This window comes from Lipotes vexillifer, unplaced genomic scaffold (genome assembly GCF_000442215.2).
Source record: "Lipotes vexillifer unplaced genomic scaffold, Lipotes_vexillifer_v1.1 scaffold490, whole genome shotgun sequence".
Lineage (NCBI taxonomy): Eukaryota > Metazoa > Chordata > Mammalia > Artiodactyla > Lipotidae > Lipotes > Lipotes vexillifer.
In genome coordinates this window covers 286,575-307,975 of record NW_006796397.1, presented here as the reverse complement: position 1 = coordinate 307,975, position 21,401 = coordinate 286,575, and the positions used below count along the sequence as shown (strand labels likewise).

The following is a 21,401-nucleotide window of genomic DNA, read 5'->3' as shown; positions in this document are numbered from 1 at the left end:
ATATATATATATATATATATATATATATATATATAATGGAATATTACTCAGTCATAAAAAATGAAATCTTGTCATTTTGACTACATGAATGGACCTAGACGGTATTATGCTAAGTGAAATAAGACAGAGGAGAACAAATACTATGTGATTTCACCCATATATGGAATCTAAAAATTAAAACAAATTAACAAACAACAAAATGGAAACAGAGTTATGGATACAGAAAGCAAACAGGTGGTTGCCAGAGGGGAGGAAAAAAATAGGTGAGGGAGATTAAGAAGTACAAACTTCCAGCTGCAAAATAAATGAGTCATAGGTATGAAATGTACAATTTGGGGAATATCATCAATAACTATGTAATATCTTTGTATGGTGACATATCCTAACTAGACTTATTGCAGTGATCATTTGAAATGTACAGAAATACCAAAGCACTATGTTGTGTAACAAGAACTACCATAGTGTTTTAGGTCAACTATATTTTCAAAAACAAGCAAATGGGGCTTCCCTGGTGGCACAGTGGTTGAGAGTCCGCCTGCCGATGAAGGGGATACAGGTTTGTGCCCCGGTCCGGGAAGATCCCAAATGCCACGGACCGGCTGGGCCCGTGAGCCATGGCCGCTGAGCCTGCGCGTCCGGAGCCTGTGCTCCGCAACGGGAGAGGCCACAACAGTGAGAGGCCCGCGCACCGCAAAAAAAAAAAAAAAAACCAAAACAAACCAAAACTAAAAAAACAAGCAAATGAACTCATAGAAAAAGATATCAGATTTGTGGTTACCAGAGGTGAGGGGTGGAAGGAGAGAGAAAAGTTATTTTAAAAAGTTATAAAACTATTTGCATACTTTAGACTTTATTGTAATACATGAAAATAATCACCATTTATTAGCATAAATTAAAACAACTACCACTTTAAAAAGTATCTCTCACTATACATTTTAAAAGACAAGAATTTGGTTACTCATGATGATAAGGAAGGTTAGACAAGAATACTTGAGTGCCCACTAAGTATCAGGCACATAAAGTAATGCTTTATTTCATGCAATCTACATAAACCAAGAAAGCAGAAAGGGGATAAGGAGTGCTGGAAGGTAGGATGGGAAGTACTGCTACTTTTATATAAGATAATCAAGGAAATGCTCTCTCTCTCATAAGGTATTATTTAACAGGGATTTTAGTATATTTTAATTCATAAATCATTTTTCTACTCAAAGTATCACTGTATCAGTAGTCAAAGATTTCCCCGGCTTAACTACTTAAGAAGTCATCCCTTTAAATTGATGTATGCATGAGCAGAATACAAAATATTTCAAACACCATGCTGCAAGTTAAATTCCCCCAAAGAAACGATCCAACAACTATTAAACAGAAAAAGTTTTCAACTGAAACTATGATACCTCATGAAAACTAAGCATTTGAGAGCTTTCATTTGCTTTTCTCTTAGCTCTTTGAGTTAAAATATCTTTCATCATACAAGAAAGAAGTCATAACTGACTAAAAACCTTTTGAGTGGTGAAATCTGCATATTCCAAGTAAAAGGAGTAAATATGATATAAAGGAAAGCTATTTTTTTAAAAAATAGGCTTTATCAGTGCTAGGTTCACAGCAAAACTGAGTCGAAGTTCATAAAGCTATTTTTTAAAAGTTTACATTCTTTACATCTTTTTGGCTGTTGACCTCAAAGAATAAAAACAGCACAATGCCTTATTTCTCGAGCTGTTGACAAAAGTTTAGAACCAGCAAATATATCAAGGCCAATTTCAATTATTAAATAATGTGCCTGTTAAAATACACAAAAAACCCAAGAAACATAATTTTGGGCAGCCTTCTAAATGAAAAATAGGAAGCTTTATTTAATTTTCCGTGCCTGCATGCATTTGGGTCCCATTATCCCACTCTCCTAGAACATCTTTTTCTCTTAATAAAATTCCACCTATCCCTTGAGCCAGTTTAAATTTCACCTGCTCCCTAAAGTTTATCTTAAAGTGACCACTCCCTTCTCTGAAGTCCTATAGCAACTGCCTGTACAACTCACTTAGAAATTGTGTGTGACCTCCAGTCATCTCTTCCATTGCTATCCTGAAATATAATTTCAATCTTGGACTGGTAACTATTCATGATGGTCTTAGCAACTGAATTTAGTTTCTAGAGCACCACTGTCAGTGAACAGTCCCTAACCACATGCAGCTGTGTATATTTAAATTTAAATTAAACTAAAAAGACAGTTCCTCACTTGCACTGGCCACAATTTACATATGGCCAGTAGCTACTATATAGGGCAATAAACAAAATGATATATAACATTTCTACCATCCCAGGAAGTATTACTGAAGAATGCTCTTCTAAAGGGTAGGTCAGGTCCAATGTTCATTTGTATATATCACAGTTCTTAACATAGTACCTGAATATGGTAGGCACTTCAATATTTGATTTAATAAAGACAAATTACTGTAGTGGAAGAGATGATCCTACAAACATGTCTTGTTTGATTAGAAGTCTTTTAAGAATTTAAACAAATATTTTAAAATTTAGAGTATATCTCCCCCCAAAAAGGCAATGAGAGCCCATATGGAAACAACCACAGCCAAGAAATGATTGACACCAGCTGCTTTTATACTTGTCGATTCCACATTGTGTATATGTTCCCTACATTCACCTGCTTCACTATTTTGTTACTTGCCTAGATCCTGAAGGGATGTTAGTTGCAACATCTGCTCTATATTCTATGGACATTTAAAAATTATTTTTTGGGCTTTCCTGGTGGCACAGTGGTTAAGAATCCGCCTGCCAATGCAGGGGACACAGGTTCGAGCCCTGGTCCGGGAAGATCCCACATGCCGCAGAGTAACTAAGCCCGTGAGCCACAACTACTGAGCCCACGTGCTGCAACTACTGAAGCCTGCGCACCTAGATCCTTTGCTCCGCAACAAAAGAAGCCACCACAATGAGCACCCACTGCAACAAAGAGTAGCCCCCACTCGCCACAACTAGAGAAAGCCCGCGCGCAGCAACGAAGACCCAACGCAGCCAAAAATAAAAATAAATTTTTTTTAAAAAATTATTTTTTATTAACTAATGTAAGAATTAATTTTGATCAGTTTTCTAAAGCTATAAATAGTGTACTTTAAACTGAATGGCTTCAGTTTGATACATAATCCTTTCAACAATGCAAGCCCTTAAGTAAACTGTTCTTTTTATATAAACGAAAGGTTCTGAATAAGAAATTTTCATACGGTGTCTAGTTGGCAATGCCTGAATCATAAGAATTAATCGCCTTTCAGGGAGAGCCTCTCAAATACATGTCTTAATAATGTAACTTTTGAAGTTAACTTCTTTAAAACGTTCCTTTGGGGACTACTGAAGCAAAGAGAATGTGTCTATTTTAACTTCACAATAATACCAAAATTCATTTGCTCAAATATGATTACAACAGTAGGTACACAGTGGCATTCCTATTGACTGAATTAATGAATTATATCCTTGCCTAGGTATGAAAAAACTTGTTGCAAGTATCATCAGATAAAAAAAAAATGTTAGTGTTCAAATAGTGAACTGTGAAATACTGGTTTTATAACTCTTTCCTGAACTAAATATTTGTTATTTGTTTTTTGCTATTTGTAGGTGTTTTACGGTATCTACATACACTAGATTTTAAAAATTATCTACTTTCCTCAGCTTCAGCCACTTCTCATTATCACATCAGCTCATTATCTGTAACTGCAGAAAGCCAAGTTATTAACAGAAAAACAAGTTTGTTTTACAAAGAGCTGGAATGTGAAGTGGTATCCTTTCTTAGCTCAACTCCAATAATTAAGCCTAAAAGGATATCTTTTCCAGAGTTGCTTATTGTCAATAATCACTCCCTTCTCTTTCTACAAGATCAGAACAAACAACAGCCTAAGTTTTTGCTCCTTAATATTAGTTCTAACTAAAAATTGTTTTTAAACTAATGCAATAACAGTTAAAAGTTCTGATATGGAAAAAGTCATTTGATAGATTTTTAAAAATGAGATTAGATCAATTTCCATTTACTTCTGAAAAGAAATACATGAACCATTATTCTAAGAAATGAGGAATTTTATTTTTGGCTTACAGTCTTTCAAATAAGATACTCACAGAATTAATAAAAAGTTTAAAAAATTACTTTTAAAATGCTAGATTTAAATGAGCTCTCAAGCTCAAGCACTTATAAACTGGTATTAATAAAAACACACAACACAGAGTAATAAAGGGAATGCTACACACACACACACACACACACACACACACACACACACACACACGCCATCTGCCCCTCCAGTTCTCTAAAGATGGCATTTGAGGTTGAGGTTGAGGTTGAGGTTGAAAAGCTTCATCTAATTTCAGTGACAGTAAAAATGCTTAAGAATACAGTACAGAATTTCTAGTTAACAATACTGTATAGTATACTAGAAAGTAGCTAAGAGAGATCTTATGAAAGTTCTCATCATAAGAAAAGAAAAACTTGTAACTATGTGTGATGATGATGTTAACTAGAATTGTTGTGATAATCTTTTAGCAACATATTCATGTATCAAATCGTTATGTTGTATACCTAGAACTATTAACAATGTTATACAGCAATTATATCTCGATAAAAAAATAAAATTAAAAATACAGAATTTCTAGAATAAGTTGTTTTAAGATCTCAACATGAAGAAACTGGACAAATTACTACTAATCATCGTTTGCTGTCGTCTACACCTGAGATCAATTAACTCCACCTCCTAAAAGCAAACACAACACATACTCTCCTAACTAAGAGAATAATGGATATAAAATATGATTTCAAACTCAGTCTACTTTCCTGTAAATCTCTGATATATACAGATATATACACTTTACATATTTTTAATATATTAAACTTCTAAGACATTGTTTTACTTCACTTGAAAACCAATTTAACATTCATTCAGCACAAAGTACTTTAATACTTTCCAGTCATAGTGTGAACCCAAACCTCTTGACTCACTGCAAAAAATGTCTTTAAACAGACATAATTATTTTCTAAACAAAACTAAAACATTTCTTTATTCAAATATAAATAAAAATATTTCCATAATCCACAAGAGACTTTTCTGTCTTCCTTAAATTCAAGGTATTAAAATAAGCCTGTGCATTCATTATACAGCACTGTTCAACAGAACTTTCTGTGATGATCAAAATGTTCTAAATATCAATGCTGCTCATATGGCAGTCACTAGCCACATGTGGTTACTAAGCACTTAAAATGTGGCTAATGTGAATGAAGAATTAAATTTTAAATTTTATTTAATTTCAATTAATTTAAACTTTAATAGCTACATATGACTAGTGGCTACTGCACTGAACAACAGTTATACCCTATCAAACGATCACAACTAGGTACAATACCTCAGTGCAATATATATTAAAAAAAGATCATCAAAGGAAGCAAGCCAAGTGTCCATTAATGGATGAATAAACAAAATGTGGCATATACATACAATGGAATATTATTCAGGATTAAAAAGGAAGGAAATTCATGCTATAACAAAGATGAACCTTGAAGACATTAAGCTAAGTGAAATAAGCCAGTCACAAAAAGATATACACAGCATGATTTCACTTATATGTCAAATTCATAGCGACAGAAAGTACAAGAGTTTTTGCCAGGACCTGAGGAAAGGGGGTAGTGAGAAGTTAGTGTTTAATGGGTACAGTTTCAGCTTTCCAAGATGAAAAGAGTTCTACAGATGGATGGTGGTGATAGTTGTACAACACTGTGGATGTACTTAATGCCACTGAGCTATACACTTAAAAATGATTACCACGGTAAATGTTATGTGCATTTTACTACAATTAAAAAACTTTTTTAAAAGCATCATAATCTGACCAAATAAGTACTTCTGATAAAAGAGCTAACTGGAAATCTAAAGTCACCAAAAAAGGAAACACAGTGCTTTTTTTACAGAAGAAAACATCAGATTTGCTGAAAAAAAGTTATAGTAACCCCATTAGGAATCACGTTGTATTACATTATCCCATTATAGCCTAGCCAAGAGCTGAGCATTTTATTTCTACAGGATCTAGATGGATAGAGAATATTGTCTTTTTTAAGAAGGCACAAGGTTAGAGTAAAGTCAAAGCTGAATTGCAAAGTATTGATACTGAGTGTTTTGTTGTTTGGTTTGGTTTGGTTTTAGGCACTGGCAATAGAGCTGGCCTTGAGCGAGTCACATATTGAGCAACAAGAAAAATAAAACCCAGAAATACATTCAGTTAACTGTATAGCTATTTTTAACTTCCTTAGAAGATGAAATGAACTCTATTTTAGTGGTAGGGCATAATAAAAGTACAGTTCTCAGACTGTAAAGAGCATAGCAAGGAAAAACTAGGGTAGGCATGAGAATACTACCACTAATAAGAAATTACTTAGGCACAAGAAAGGAGGATAACATTAATGTAGATAACAAAAACAAATAGATCACCCTTTTTCTCACAGATCTATCTGAATGTATTTAGGCCCAAATGCTATGATCACTAGACGTGTTAACATGTTACAACAAAATATTTTAGGAAAGTTATTAGATGCTCAAGTGGAAAAGGGCTTATAAAATGAAGTTTATTCTAAGGTGTTTTAAAAACTTTTTTATTTAAAGCAGTTTATTACTACAAGATATTTGCCCCCACAAACAAACTAGAAATAAGTGCAGACTAAATTTTAACAACAGAGAGATATATATTATTCCTTTAAAAGATATAAAATGAATAACTTTTCAGTGCACTAATATGTCTCATGCATATAAAATACTCACTTTGCAAGTCGATATTGTGGGTAACATGATTGGCCTATTTAAACATATATAATTTATAAATATAGAAAACATCATCCAACTTCATTAGTAATAAATTCTTTAAATGATTTTTAAATTATGTATAAACTTTAAACCATGATAAACTCTCCAGAAGTTACATACTACTACTGCTGGAATCACTATGCCTCTACAATATTTTTATGTTATAAAAATTCTACAAAGGACTTTGATACGACCGTGAATACTCACAACTAGGTGGCAAACTATATATTGCCTTTATAGCTGTTCTGTTCCCTTGAAAAAAAAATGACATTCATTTTTAAAATAGCTTTAAAAATGTTAACCATTTTTTAAGCATAGTAAAGAAAAAGATTACAACTTTAAAAGTTAATAAAACTAGAATTGTATAGAGTACTAAAATGAGGGACAGGAGTCAGAAGATAACGGTTCAGGTTAAAGCAGGCATTGGCTGAGTAAACATGAACACCTGTAAACTGGGTATAATAATTCCTCCCTATGCCTAACTAAAAGGGTCATCTTAAGAATCAACTGAAATAATGCATATGAAAGTGCTTTATAGGGCTTCCCTGGTGGCGCAGTGGTTGAGAATCTGCCTGCTAATGCAGGGGACACGGGTTCGAGCCCTGGTCTGGGAGGATCCCACATGCTGCGGAGCAACTAGGCCTGTGGGCCACAACTGCTGAGCCTGTGCGTCTGGAGCCTGTGCTCTGCAACAAGAGAGGCCGCCATAGTGAGAGGCCCGCGCACCGCGATGAAGAGTGGCCCCCGCTTGCCACAACTGGAGAAAGCCCTCGCACGGAGACGGAGACGCAACACAGCAAAGGTAAATTAGTTAATTGATAAACTCCTACCCCCAACATCTTCTTAAAACAAAAAAAAAAGTGCTTTATACCTCAAAAATGCTTCACAAACAGAGTGATATTGCTATTAGTAATATTACTCATATTTTTTCTACATCTTCCTTTATTTTGTATGAGGTAACCAACCAACACCAGTTTCATTTCTATAATTACCATTACAGTACAGTAAAATAAAGACTATCTGCCATCTTGCTAACTTCAAAGGAAAGGAAAGGAAAGGAAAGGTCCACTTTTTTTTTTTTTTAAAGATTTAGTCAAGTGTTTTTTTTTTAGGGATTTGATAAGTAAGAATTTTACTTTAGATCTGATATTTAAGATTTCCAATCCTTAAAAGGACAAACCAAAACTAAGTGTAGAATTTTATATAGAGTTTTATGAGGTTTTAACACAATGAAAACATACACCAGAACAAAAATTTATAGTAAAATGAACTCTCCTGATGCTGGAGTGCAAAGACAAGGTTTCCACAGCAACAAAATGAAAAGTCAATTATTCTAACCAATAAGCAACAAATTGGACATTTACTATAACTTACACATCAAAGCTCAAACATGTTCAATTAGAGTTGATATTATTTATTAATATTCAGAAGTATATTACCACAAGTCATTTTGGAATCTGCAGATATATAATCTTAGTTCAAATTTATAAAAAGTCCAAAAGCCTCTAGGAAAGGACAAAATAAGGATCTGAACTTATTTAAACTGCTTCATGAAATCTCTGAATTGTTCTATTGCTCAATATTTACAATGCATATTTTTTGCATGACAAATAACAGACTCTTATATGAAAGCTCAATCCCAGAAGTTCATCATTTATCAAACTATCATTTTCTTATTATTCTTACACACATAACTTCAGCATACTGATAATTTAAATTAAGACAATCATGGAAATACACACATCTTTCAGATAGCTATCCTCATTATACCCTCTATGAAGCAAAAGAGGAAAGAAAAGAGGGGAAAACAATCTATGAAGTATGATCAGTTCTCTAGATCTCTTATGCCCAACTTCAGCCAGCCTGTCAACCACAAAACTTAAATATTTAAAGAAAAATGAAGTAATCCTAAAACATAAACCTGCAGGAGAAGGATTACTGTTTATTATATACCAGGAACTTTATGTACATCATTTAAAAAAATACATCAGGGAAATGCAAATCAAAACCACAATGAGATATCACTTCACACTGGTCAGAATGGCTATCATCAAAAAGAACAAAAATAACAAAAGACAGAAAAAGAAAAATATCGTATGATACTGCTTACATGCAGAACCTTAAAAAAAAAAAAATGATACAAATGAACTTACTTACAAAACAGAAACAGACTCACAGACTCAGAGAACTAACTTATGGTTACCAGGGTGGAAGGGTGTGGGAGAGGGAGAGTTAGGGAGTTTGGGATTGACATGTACAAGCTGCTATATTTAAAATGGACAACCAACAAGGACCTACTGTATTGCACAGAGAACTCTGCTCAATATTATGTAGCAACCTAAATGGGAAAATAATTTGAAAAAGTATAGATACATGTATATTTATAACAGAATCACTTTGCTGTACACCTGAAACACAACATTGTTAATCAACTATATTCCAACATATAATAAATTTCAAACAAACAAATAAATGCTGGTGAGGATGTGGAGAAAAGGGAACCCTCATACACTGTTGGTGGGAATGTAAATTGGTGCAGCCACTGTGGAAAACAGTACGGAGGTTTCTCAAAAAACTAAAAATTGAACTACACAAGATCCAGTAATTCCACTCCTGGTTACATATCCGAAAAAAACAAAAACATTAATTCTAAAAGATACATACACCCCAGTGTTCATAGCAGCATTATTTACCATTGCCAAGATATGCAAGCTACCTAAGTGTCCATCCACAGATGAATGGATAAAGAAGCTGTGGTATATATACAATGGACTACTACTCAGCCATAAAAAAGAATGAAATTTTGCTATTTGCAGCAACATGGATAGACTTGGAGGGTATTATGCTAAGTGAAATAAGTCAGACAAAGACAAACACTGTATGATATCACTTACATGTGGAATATAAAAAATATAACAATCTAGTGAATATAACAAAAAAGAAGCAGACTCACTGATATAGAGAACAAATTAGTGGTTACCAGTGGGGAGGGGGAGGAGGTAGGGGCAATATAGGGGTAGGGGATTCAGAGGTACAAACTATTATGTATAAAATAAACTACAAGGATATACTGTACAACACAGGGAATATAGCCAATATTATTTAATAACTATAAATGGAGTATAACCTTTAAAAATTGTAAATCACTATACTGTACACCTGTAACTTACATAATATTGCACATCAACTATACTTCAATTAAAAAAAAAACCTTACAAAAGCCCTGAGCCAGAAATTATCACCATTTTTATAAGAAAACTTGCCTCATGGAGCTAAATAACCCACAAAGTCAGACAGCTAATTTGTGCTAAATATGGGATTTAAACCTAGATCTGTATGATTTCAGAACTTTACCTACTAGACCGGTGATTTCAACTAGGCCTTAAAATTATTGATCAGTAAATTTCCAAAAAGAAATTTGGCAGATATATATAAGATTACTGATTTATTATTTTGCCAGTTAGAATATAACTATCAATTATTCTAATCATTTCTTAAAAGAGAGTACATTCTGACATCAAGAATGGAAGGATATAAAGAGAAGCAGAAACAGCAAAATCTCAGAATGGAGTACAGTCCGCATCTCTACTTATAAACTGGCAACTTTATATAGACATATACAGAATACATACTCATACAACATTGTTCTTAGGGTGAAAATATCATCATGAACAGCACTGGTCCATGACCTACTAGTTGTAACATGCTTAAGTATCTTCAAAAAAAATGCATACTTTTAAAACTCAACGCTTCCTTTTCTTTACGTACCAAACTGATAATGCATCAAGAATTGATAGGGTCAAGTATCCTTACTGTCGTCACAGGCACTTCTAACTGACAGGCTCATTAGTAGGTAAAAGAATACTTCCCTGCTCCTCAAGGCTCCCAAGAGAACAGAAAATTAGATAACTTTTACTGATACAGCAAGAAATAAGTTTTGCTGTTTACAACTATACCTGTTTTCTAAGGAGGACTGATTCTTTTAATATATAAGGTCTTGTTTGATGAACACTTGAGGAGCTTGGCTCTGCCTTTTGAGAGGAAGAATTTGAGGGAACTGAACTGTTCTTTAGGGAGAGAAGAATTTGGAGTTTTGATGGCAAATAAGAAAGAAAGGATTGAAGAATAGACAGGAAGTTGAGGAGAGAGGAGCCAACCATGGGATATGAAACTGGGTATACTATGGGGGAGAGGACTAAGTGAAATATAAGTATCTTTGCTGAAACCAATTAAGTTGTTACATGCCTATAAACATGTGTAGAAACAGAAACCCAGGAAGCAGAGGGTGCCCTGAGAATTTGAGTGCTTCCTACCAGGAAAACAAATCTTGGGGAGACTTAGGATTTCCATAGGCCATAAGATTGTGGGTTCAAGCCTATCCTACCTAGAGCTTGAAGGTAAGATCTGTCCGTCAGATCAACTAGCTAGTCATCAAGAATAATCCTAATAAAAAAGCAAACATTGGCATTGTTGAGAGAGAAGGAATGATATGAGATGCTGCACAAAGTGAAAGGCTAGGGTAAGAACCTGAGCAGACAGGAGATAGGGGGTGGTTACTGGAGTGGGGTGAGTCTGGGAAAAGGAGGAGCAGAGAAAAATGCCAAAAGAAGAAAGACAAACTATAGTATACGGGTTAAGAGGAATTTGTCCTCTCAAGTCAGAGAGCATCTTGGTTCATGCCAATTATGTGACCATGGAGGTTATTTCCTTTAAACTTTTGCTTTCTTGCCTATAAAGTAGAGATAATAGTACAAATTCAGTAGAATTGTCTTAAGGATTCAGTGAAATAACATCAATATAAATTAGTTATTTGTTTTTAATAATATAAAAAATTGCTATTTTTATTATTACTTGCTTCAGCTGTATCTAGACTTTGTTCCTTCTGCCAGTAGAAAATTCTCGGTCTGAGATGAGGAACTAAATTATTACGACTAAAGGTAATAAACTTAAAATCATGTACATGTCAAGTGGCCCTACCCAAAGAAAAACGACGCAATGCAGTTCTGCTCCCTCAAAAAGACCATAACAAAAGCAAGAAAAAAGTTTTAGGTAATAAACTTAAAATCTGCGGACTTTTAGACATGAGCCTGTTATTTATTCAACAGACATTAACAAGTAGCTACTATGTACAAGTTGCTCTGCTAAGGACTAAAGGCGTAAAGGTGAAGACAGGACATATAGCTCTTTTTGCCAAAGATTTTAAGCACTCAACACAGCAGAGAAAATGAGGTAGGATTCAAACAACTATGGTGCAATACAATGTATGGTAAAAGTCATGAGACAGAAAATATCCTACGTAAATTTTGAGGAGACATTATACATGACTAGGGGAAAATAAGAAAAAAAATTAAAAAGCAAATCTAAACTAGGCCCTAAAGAAACATTCCAGATGAAAAAAATAAAACAATAAAATACAGACAGAATATAGGTGAGGAAAAATCACTAATCATGGTGTGCCTAAAACATAGGCTGTTTGTATGAAAAGAGTTAAGAATTAAAAGGTATTTTGGGGGGCTTCCCTGGTGGCGCAGTGGTTGAGAGTCCACCTGCTGATGCAGGGGGCATGGGTTCACGCCCCAGTCCGGGAGGATCCCAAATGCTGCGAAGCAGCTAGGCCCGTAAGCCATGACCACTGGGCCTGCGCGTCCGGAGCCTGTGCTCCGCAACAGGAGAGGCCACAGCGGTGAGAGGCCCATGTACCGTAAAAAAAAAAAAGTATTTTGGGGGGCTTCCCTGGTGGCACAGTGGTTAAGAATCACCTGCCAATGCAGAGGACACGGGTTCAAGCCCTGGTCTGGGAAGATCCACATGCTGTGGAGCAACAAAGCCCGCAAGCCACAACCACTGAGCCTGCATGCCACAACTACTGAAGCCCGTGTGCCTAGAGCCCATGCTCCGCAACGAGAAGCCACTGCAATGAGAATCAACCGGGAGCAGCCCCTGCTCGCCACAACTAGAGAAAGCCCGCGAGCAGCAATGAAGACCCAATGTAGCCAAAAATAAATTAATTAATTAATTAAAAGAAAAACAAAAGAAAGAAAGAAAATCCTCCACAGGATTGCCTTTGCACCTGCGTCAAAAATAAATTAAAAAGAAAAAAAGGTATTCTGGAGCCACGGCAATGACAGCTTTCAGCTCTGAGCTAAGGAATTAGGACTGTATCTCACAAGCAGTCAGGAGTCACTGAATGCTGCAGACAACTTCTGAATCTAGCAGCTGTACATAGTCTAAACAAAAACAGAATGAGACTGAAGAAGTAAAGGTGGAATATCAAGATACTGTAATCATCCAAATGATAATGAGAGCCCAAACTTGGGCAGTGGCAAAGCAATGAATGAATTCAATTTACATAAATAGAAGAATCAACTGAAGAGGCTGAGACAACAGTCAAATGAAAGTGACCAGCAGATCTTTCTAATACGGGCAACAAAAGAATGATCACCTTCAGAAATACAGACAAGTCAGATGTAGTAAACGGGTCATAGAATTAGTCATAGAAATCAGTCATTTATTTATTAAGCATTATTTATTCAAGCATATATCAAGTGAAAGCCATATGTCAGATGCTAAGGGCATAAAACTGAGTAAGACCTAGTTCCTGTCCTGAAAGTGGGAGACACACATATAATTTAACAATTAACTGCCACATTGGATGATATATTCAATCACAGGAGCTGCAAAATGAGAAGCAGGCTAATTTGCCAATGGATCAAAATGCTACATGACGAATCACTAAATTTACTTATTTATTAAAAATGTACCTTAAGTAAAAGTCTTCTTGATTATATGACATGAATATATTTATATATTCAACAAATACATTTTTCTTAGTGGAATTTTAAGGAGTGCCCAATTAGTCAAAAGTTTTTTAGGCATACCATCAATAAATTTAACAAAAATTTAATTTAATTTTTTTTTCATCAACAGATATCACAGCAATGGCAAGAACTGCATTTAGGATTCCAGGTTTGTAAATACCAGTAAATTCTACAAGAGATGATTATTTTCTATTTTATATCCAGTATTAAATCTGATCAGCTACAGCACTTTACTGATAAGCTACGCATATGACTGAATGACCAATTCACATAATTCTAGACTTGGAATATATTGCCTTCAAATGAAAGAATAAAATATTAATAATTAGTAATAGTAATAAATTTGCACTGAAAAGATATGGAATGGGAAAATAAGCAACTGATGAACTATTTACATATATAATTTACACTATTTATTTCTAAATTTACCCTTTGAGTCAAATAACATTTGAGTGCCTAGTATGTGTTAAACAATACAATATTTTATACAACTTCCTATAGTTGCTCCTGTGGAAACTTTGTAAATCCATGAGTCATAAACTGTATAACTTTACCCTTTCTATACCAAACCTAGACTAGATATTAAGTGGAGGCTTGCTGATCACAATGATGTAAATGATTTTCAATATTTGCCAAAAAGGTAAAACACGTAAAACTGTCCCTCCCACAAACCCCCAAAAGAAAGTGAAGACAAGTTACAAACTGAGATAAGACATTCACAATACACACAAAGGATTTATATGAATATAAAGAACTCTTATAAATCAATTTAAAAAACACAGAAAAATAAGCAAGACTCATGAACAGAAATTTTACTGAAGAGGAAACATAAAAGGCCAGTAAACAGTAAAAAAAAAAAGTTCTACATCAGTGATGATCAGGAAAATGCAAATCAAGACCATTTGATGAGATCGCACTTTACACTCTTCTGATTTGTAAAAATTAAAAGACAACAGCAAATGTCAGAAAGGATGGATGACCAAGGGATCTTTTGTCTCTTACCTGCGGACATGACTATAAATTGGCACAACCACACTGCAAGCTGGGCATTACCCTGTGAGGCAACAATTCTACATCTGGGTATATAATTAATAGAAACTCTTACATATATGCAATAAGAAAGAATGCACAGAACATCCATAGTATCATCGTTCACAATTACAAAAACCAGAAAATAAATAAAAGCCCAACAAGGAAAAGTCAGTGGATAAATATCCGAATATCCAATAAGGGGAGAGTTGAATATTTTACCCATTGAAATATCACACAGCAATTAAAATGAGTGATTACAGCAACATACAATAATATGGTTAAATCAGCAATAATAAGTGAAAAATCAAGTTTAGAGAGATTATATTGAACACAATTATATAAAAACAACTAAAATAAAAGATATAACTTTTAGAATTGTATATCCAACAAAACTAAATAGCAAGAAAGAGAATGAACACAGGACTCAGGATGATGGTTACTTTGGATGACAAGAAGGTGGAGGTAGGGGGATGGAATGAAGAAAAACCACGTATAGGTTAAGTTCCTAGCTTTTAGGGGGAGTTGGGGATTGAGTGGTGGTCCATGGGTGTTTATTACAATGATATATGGATGGATAATGATTAATCCAAACCAGTGTACCTAAGGTTTAATAAATGGGAAAAAAAATCTGAAAATTTAATGAAATTTATTCAATGAAAATTCTGAAACAAGACAAAAAAAGCACCTCCTTAGAGAATCTCTAAGGAAACAACTATAGGAAAGGGAAAACAATATGATTAATTGTAAAATATATGATATTTAGCATACGTATTGGGTGGTAAGTATGTTTTCTATAATTTAAAATAAATTCTAAATTCTGTAATAATAACTTTCCAATAAATTATGATGTTTGTAAGCCAGGGCAGTAAAGCTTCAACCAATTAGAAAAAGTAAACATTGCCAAGTTCCTAAAATAGATATATCCTAATAACAGTATATATTATGTAATTCTTGTCTATCAGTTCATCTCTATAACATGACACCAACAGTTACCTTCAAATCTAAGGTATTTATCATCAAATACACTCCTCCCAGGCTTTCCTGTTCTTCATTTTTAACAGACAATATTTATGTATATAATATTACACAAATTTAATTTTTCTGAGATTGTGAAAAACTGAATGTGACAACAAAGCTAGTTTCAAATAAGATTTCATTAAATAAAATTAAGAGAAACTAGACATGTATCAAAATAAATGTTCTCTATTTCTGCTTTTCTAGGATATCAGAAGTTTACTTTTTCATTAGTATGTTTTTCTCAAGATTTTAAGTATCTTTTTAAAGCTTTTAACTAGTTTCGACTTTCTTTGTTGCCAAGTTTGAACTCTGCTGCATACCAAAAGTTATTCATATTAAATGTTACATGATTTCTGTCATACTCTGATTAGAGTAAAATTGGTTTTTGAAATACAGTACACATTTGACAATTGTTCAACAAGTACACAGTACTAGAAAATGATGCAAAATTAACTACTCTGTTCAAATATCATATATGCTTCTGGAAGTAACATTATTTTACGTGATATTCATCTCTTTATTAACTAATTAAAGATGATCAAAAAACATGATCATTTTAGAGCCATCATTTTATAATACCAGTTTCAGCACAAAGACTTACTCAAAATAAAAATATTTTGAGATAAAAAAGTCAATAAAGCTACTTTGATCCACTTATCTAGAACTAGTGGCAATTTTTTTTTAACCTACGGCTATTTCTATCTTAAAACTCTATGAACCTCATTTCTCTTTACAATTCTAATAAGTAAAATAGCAATACAGAAGGGAGGAAAAATATCAAATCAGTATGTTGTATACCTTAAAATCACACGTTGTATGTCAAATATATCTCAATATTTTTACAAAAGGGAGGAAAAAGAGGAAATGGACTCAAATGCCATGGGACTTATAAGTTGGAAAAGCTTGTCAATTACTCTGATAGAACTATTAGCACCTTCTGTTTTCTTTGATGCTTTTCTGCATTTTCCAGATTTTCTAGAATACACTTGTATTACATTGAAAATTTGAAAAAAACTGTAAAATGTGTCTTACCCATCTACCTACTTTCTCATGCTACATTCCCCCAACTCATGCTAGTCTTAATCCTCCCAACACAGACACCTACGTTCCAGTATCACTGCAAAATTAGATGGCACCTCCTAATTTCCCATCAAATGTGTAAAATAAGAGGGTGCTGTATGTAGATATAACATAACTAGTGCAAAAATCCCTTTTGAACTTTTTAAGGGAATATTTTTGGGACAAGGGATTAGAAATGTAAATTAAAGAAAACTAAGTAATTTCTTAAGTCAATGATCATAGTCAACTTTCGACAGTCAAGACATTTCTCATCCTAGGTAACAAATGGAGCCTTCTCATCAATGTACTGTGTACCTACTCAGTGCCAAACACACAGCTTGGTTACATAGCTTAAAATTTTAAAGCAAAGTTTATCTTACGGACAGTCTACAGAGAAACGTGAAATCTTTTGGAAGGTTTTGGGTGAACATCTGACAACCTTCATCAGAAACATTAATTGTTAAATGAAGAAAACCTGCAAAAATGTTATTGTACTATTATTCTTTGTAGAATGTTATACCTTATTTGCAATAATAAAGCACTGTTAAATTATAGACTACCGGGGCTTCCCTGGTGGCGCAGTGGTTGAGAGTCCGCCTGCCGATGCACAGGACACGGGTTCGTGCCCCGGTCCAGGAAGATCCCACATGCCGCGGAGCGGCTAGGCCTGTGAGCCATGGCCACTGAGCCTGCGCGTCCAGAGCCTGTGCTCCGCAACGGGCTAGGCCACAACAGTGAAAGGCCCGCATACCGCAAAAAAAAAAAAAAAAAAAAAAAAATTTATAGACTACCAAATAAAATGTGGAAATCACTTTTCCTTGTTCGAGAGGAACCTAACAAGTAGTATAAAGTTTATATTAAAGTTAACTCTGGTTAACTACATTTTGGGCCAATTTTTAGAAAGTTCACACATTTACAATACTGGAATGCAAAACATTTATGGGTCCACATATTACAAAATGGTGTAGTGGAAAAGATATAAATCCAAATTCAAACTCACACTTACATTGTGAACATGAATGACTGACTTAACTATTCCTGAACTTAGCTTCCTGATCTGTAAAATGGAAATAACAACACTCACTTTATTGGATTGTTTTAAAGATTACATAAGGTACACAGGGTACCAAGTACAATGTCTAACATACAGCAGATAATCAATAAACATTATTTGTACTCTCCTCTAGAAAGTGAAAGCCATATCCTGTCATCTTTATGCCCTCCAATATACCTTTGGTAGCTACTCAATAAAGGTTTCTTGAAATGAATCCCTGTAACTTAAGACCAGCTACCTCAACCTTCCACTTGAGCAAGTCACCTCTACCTAAATTCTGATGAGAATGGAATTCAAGATTCCCAATACTTTATTAGCTATTTTGATGAAGATGAATATCCAATAATCAACAAGGTAACTTTGTAAGTATGCTACTCGGTATCTGGGTCTGCACTCTACAAAATTATTGTGGTAGCTAACATTTTCATTTTGAGATTCTTTATATAGTTTTCATTATTAACTCAGTTTCCTTGAAAATAAACTTTACTTTCTTTGGCCTCATGAAAGTATCACATTCATTTTCCCACTACACTTCAAATAAAAAACAAGAGAACTTGACATAACAAGTTAATTACAAGAGATAAAAATTAGAAATTGCCAACTAAGTTTATGTTTTTTAACAGCCTATTTTTATTTTTACCACAGCAAATATTCTTCCTTACACATCGAAGCCTCTAGCCTTCAAAGTCTGTGTATACTTTATTAATGATTCCTTGTTGAATGTCTCCTAAATTACTAACAAGAGTTAGAAACATTACATTATATAGAAATATTACAACAATTAACAAGACCGTGGTTTCAGATTTTGTCTTTCCACAATCAAAACTTATTAATAAGCCAATTCCACCTCAAGTAAAGTATTTCAAATTCTGCCATAATTCGAAAAATAATTTTTTACATGTTGGATATACAATATTTCTAAATAAATAAGTATAAATTTCATTAAAAGAAGTTATAACATGTAACTTTCAGAGTGAGAAAAGATAATGGCAAAATAACAATTTCAACTAAACAATTTAAAAACTTGCTACACAAATTATTATTTAATTACTTAAAATCTGTATGGCAGAAAAGCATTAAGAACCTCACATTAAACAACTTTTCAATTTAAATAAATTCAAACAACTTAGAAGGTTTTTAAAAACTGGTTCTCCAAACAAGTTTGATAAATATTTGGTTACTATATTCTAGTTTCATGACCCAATGAAATAATAAAATGTTTGAATAGATGCATATACTTGGTGAAGCAAATTTTATCATGGTTCATCTTGAGTGCTGATATAAATAATATTTTCAATTATTTTAATAAACATGATAAAGTCCAAATGCAATAACTTTTATTAGAACTGGGAGTCAAATACACCAAGAAAAATGTCCTGGATACACATGACAACCTAAAATGTAACACTTATTAAAAACTATTCTTTTACTGGAGGGGGTTACATTTTAGTTTATTTAAAAGTCTAACTTTAGATTGGACATTCCCCTAGTCTGGTCCCATTTTTAAAATACTCATATTTAAATATTCCTATTTATTTGACTTGCTTCTTTGTTATTGTATAAAATGGTTTTATTAAAAGTCCCTAAATGTTATATTTTAATATACATGAAAATATATTTTCACATTCAGTACCAAAATAAGAGTTTTTTATGTCAGCTTTCTATAAAGTACAAATAAGGATGCCAAATACTTTATGATTCTGAAGCCACTCCACTCAAGGAAAAATTCTCCTGTTATTTTCATGGCTTTTTTTCAGTCAGAAGTAAAATATGCTTTTCAAATTTCAAGACTAGGCAATGGAAAGCATTTCTGATGTGCCTCAAACTTCATTTCAAAAGCTCACGTAAAGTAATAAAACAATAAATTCCATTCATTTAGCAAACTGGTATGCTGGAAAACTTCCTTAGAAAAGGCTAAGAGTAATTAAAACACTATATAGCAACATGTTCAATAATATGAAATTCAGCCTTGCATTTCCAAAGGATTCCAAATTTGCAAAAGTGCATTGATATACCTTGTTGAAATCTATTTTTATGGAGGAAATATCGAGTATTATATGCCTTCAAGCTTACATCTAACTGCACAATAAACCAAGCTAATATGGGAATTTATCGAAAATACACTTAAACAGCAAAAAACTTAGAAGCAACTGAATTTTGAAATCATCAAGAATGAACCCTTCAGAGTGTCTAGAGTCAGCCTTCTCAAAAAAATTAACTGCCCAACACACAAAAACGAATGTAAGTAGGCTATTTTTTTTCCTCTTAACTCCCATCTCAATCTTCGAGTAGCTAAAAGACGACTATATTTAAACAAACCAAAATAAGTTTAAGTCAAAGAACAAGCATGAAACTTTAATCCAGATGTAAACATCTCTGGGACACTCCAAAGTAAAGAAAGATAAACCCAACAAGGTAGCGCATGTACCCTGCACATCAAAGAGACCTAAACACCAATATCGTGCCTACATCATCAAATATTTAGCTGGAAAATGGGAAGAATAATATTGCTACTCAACGTGGACTTTAATTAAGGGATCTATTTTGTTCACATCTTCTGCAAGCATGTGGTGCCCAACATTTTCCCTTAGTCGACTGCTTTGCCGTTTGTAAACAACTTCTGTAGTTCTTTTTTTGGTATTCAAACAGGAGGGAAAATGAAAGCCTGAAAAGCATCAGCATCTGAGCTTCCGGATCTGAGCCGGGAGTAGCTGAGAAGGGGACCATGTAACTATCACTTGGTAAAAAAGAAATAAATGGGTTAGCCCTCAAAATAAAAGAAAGAAATCTAGTCACCTAAAGAGGGTTGCCGAAGTGAAGCCAGCATTTGGTGAGACACTTTTTGTTTTTTCTTTAAAAAAAAAAAAACTTGTCTGGGGGCTGGAAGTTATGGGGGCGCTCTTTGTGCAGAGTCGGAGGGGAAGGGGAGGGACAAGAAAACAGCTTGGGAGTCATTCAAAGGAGTTTAAGGAGCGGTGTTCGAGGGAAAGGCGGGGCGGGGCCCGGCCCGCAGGAGGTAGGGGGCGCCAGGGGTGTGCGCGGGCGGCTCTGACACCAGGGAGGGGGAGGCGAACTGGCCGCCCCGGAGACCGGGTGAGAGCAGACGCCGGCCGCAGGATGGGGTCCCTCTGGTAGGCAGAGTCAAATTAAGTTGGTGGCAGGCCACGGCTCCGGCGGGGGCAGAGGCTCTGGCTCCAGAAGGAAGCGGCTCCCGAGTGACATCCCCGAGTTTCCTCACTTAGCGGGCTAGGGGCGCGGCGGCCGCACGGCTCCCCTCGGCCCCCTACCCCGCGCCAGACTCTCTCCCTCTGCTCCGCCAGCGCCTCGCACACGGGCCGCGGCCCTTACCTGTAGCTCCGTGAGCAGAATCTCCCCCCGTTCGGGGTTGGACGCCATTGCGTTCCGCTCTGGACTCCACACCTGGACGCGGCCGCTGCTGGCGGGCGAAGGGAGAAGGCGGGACGGGATCCGGGGTGGGGGGTGAGGAGCGGGGAGAGAAAGAAAAAAACCTAGGGATTCATGGAGGCGCAGCCCCTGCTGGAGGCGCGGCTTATTTCGCCCGGTTCTTGGAGAGCGGCGGGGGGGCGG

General features: G+C 34.9%; 1 protein-coding gene across 4 annotated transcripts in view; it reads right to left on the bottom strand.

Moving 5' to 3' along the window:
- PKN2 (protein kinase N2) overlaps positions 1-21,401 on the bottom strand; it is a 126,853-nt gene that overhangs the window by 105,276 nt on the left and 176 nt on the right. For 3 of the 4 annotated variants that reach the window (XM_007468502.1, XM_007468503.1, XM_007468505.1), the window contains exon 1: positions 21,162-21,401. This exon is cut by the window's right edge. In XM_007468502.1, the coding sequence (XP_007468564.1) occupies positions 21,162-21,209 (48 nt within the window). In that variant the 5' untranslated portion in view covers positions 21,210-21,401. The remainder of the gene's footprint in view (positions 1-21,161) is intronic. The other variant, XM_007468504.1, reaches the window with a different exon arrangement.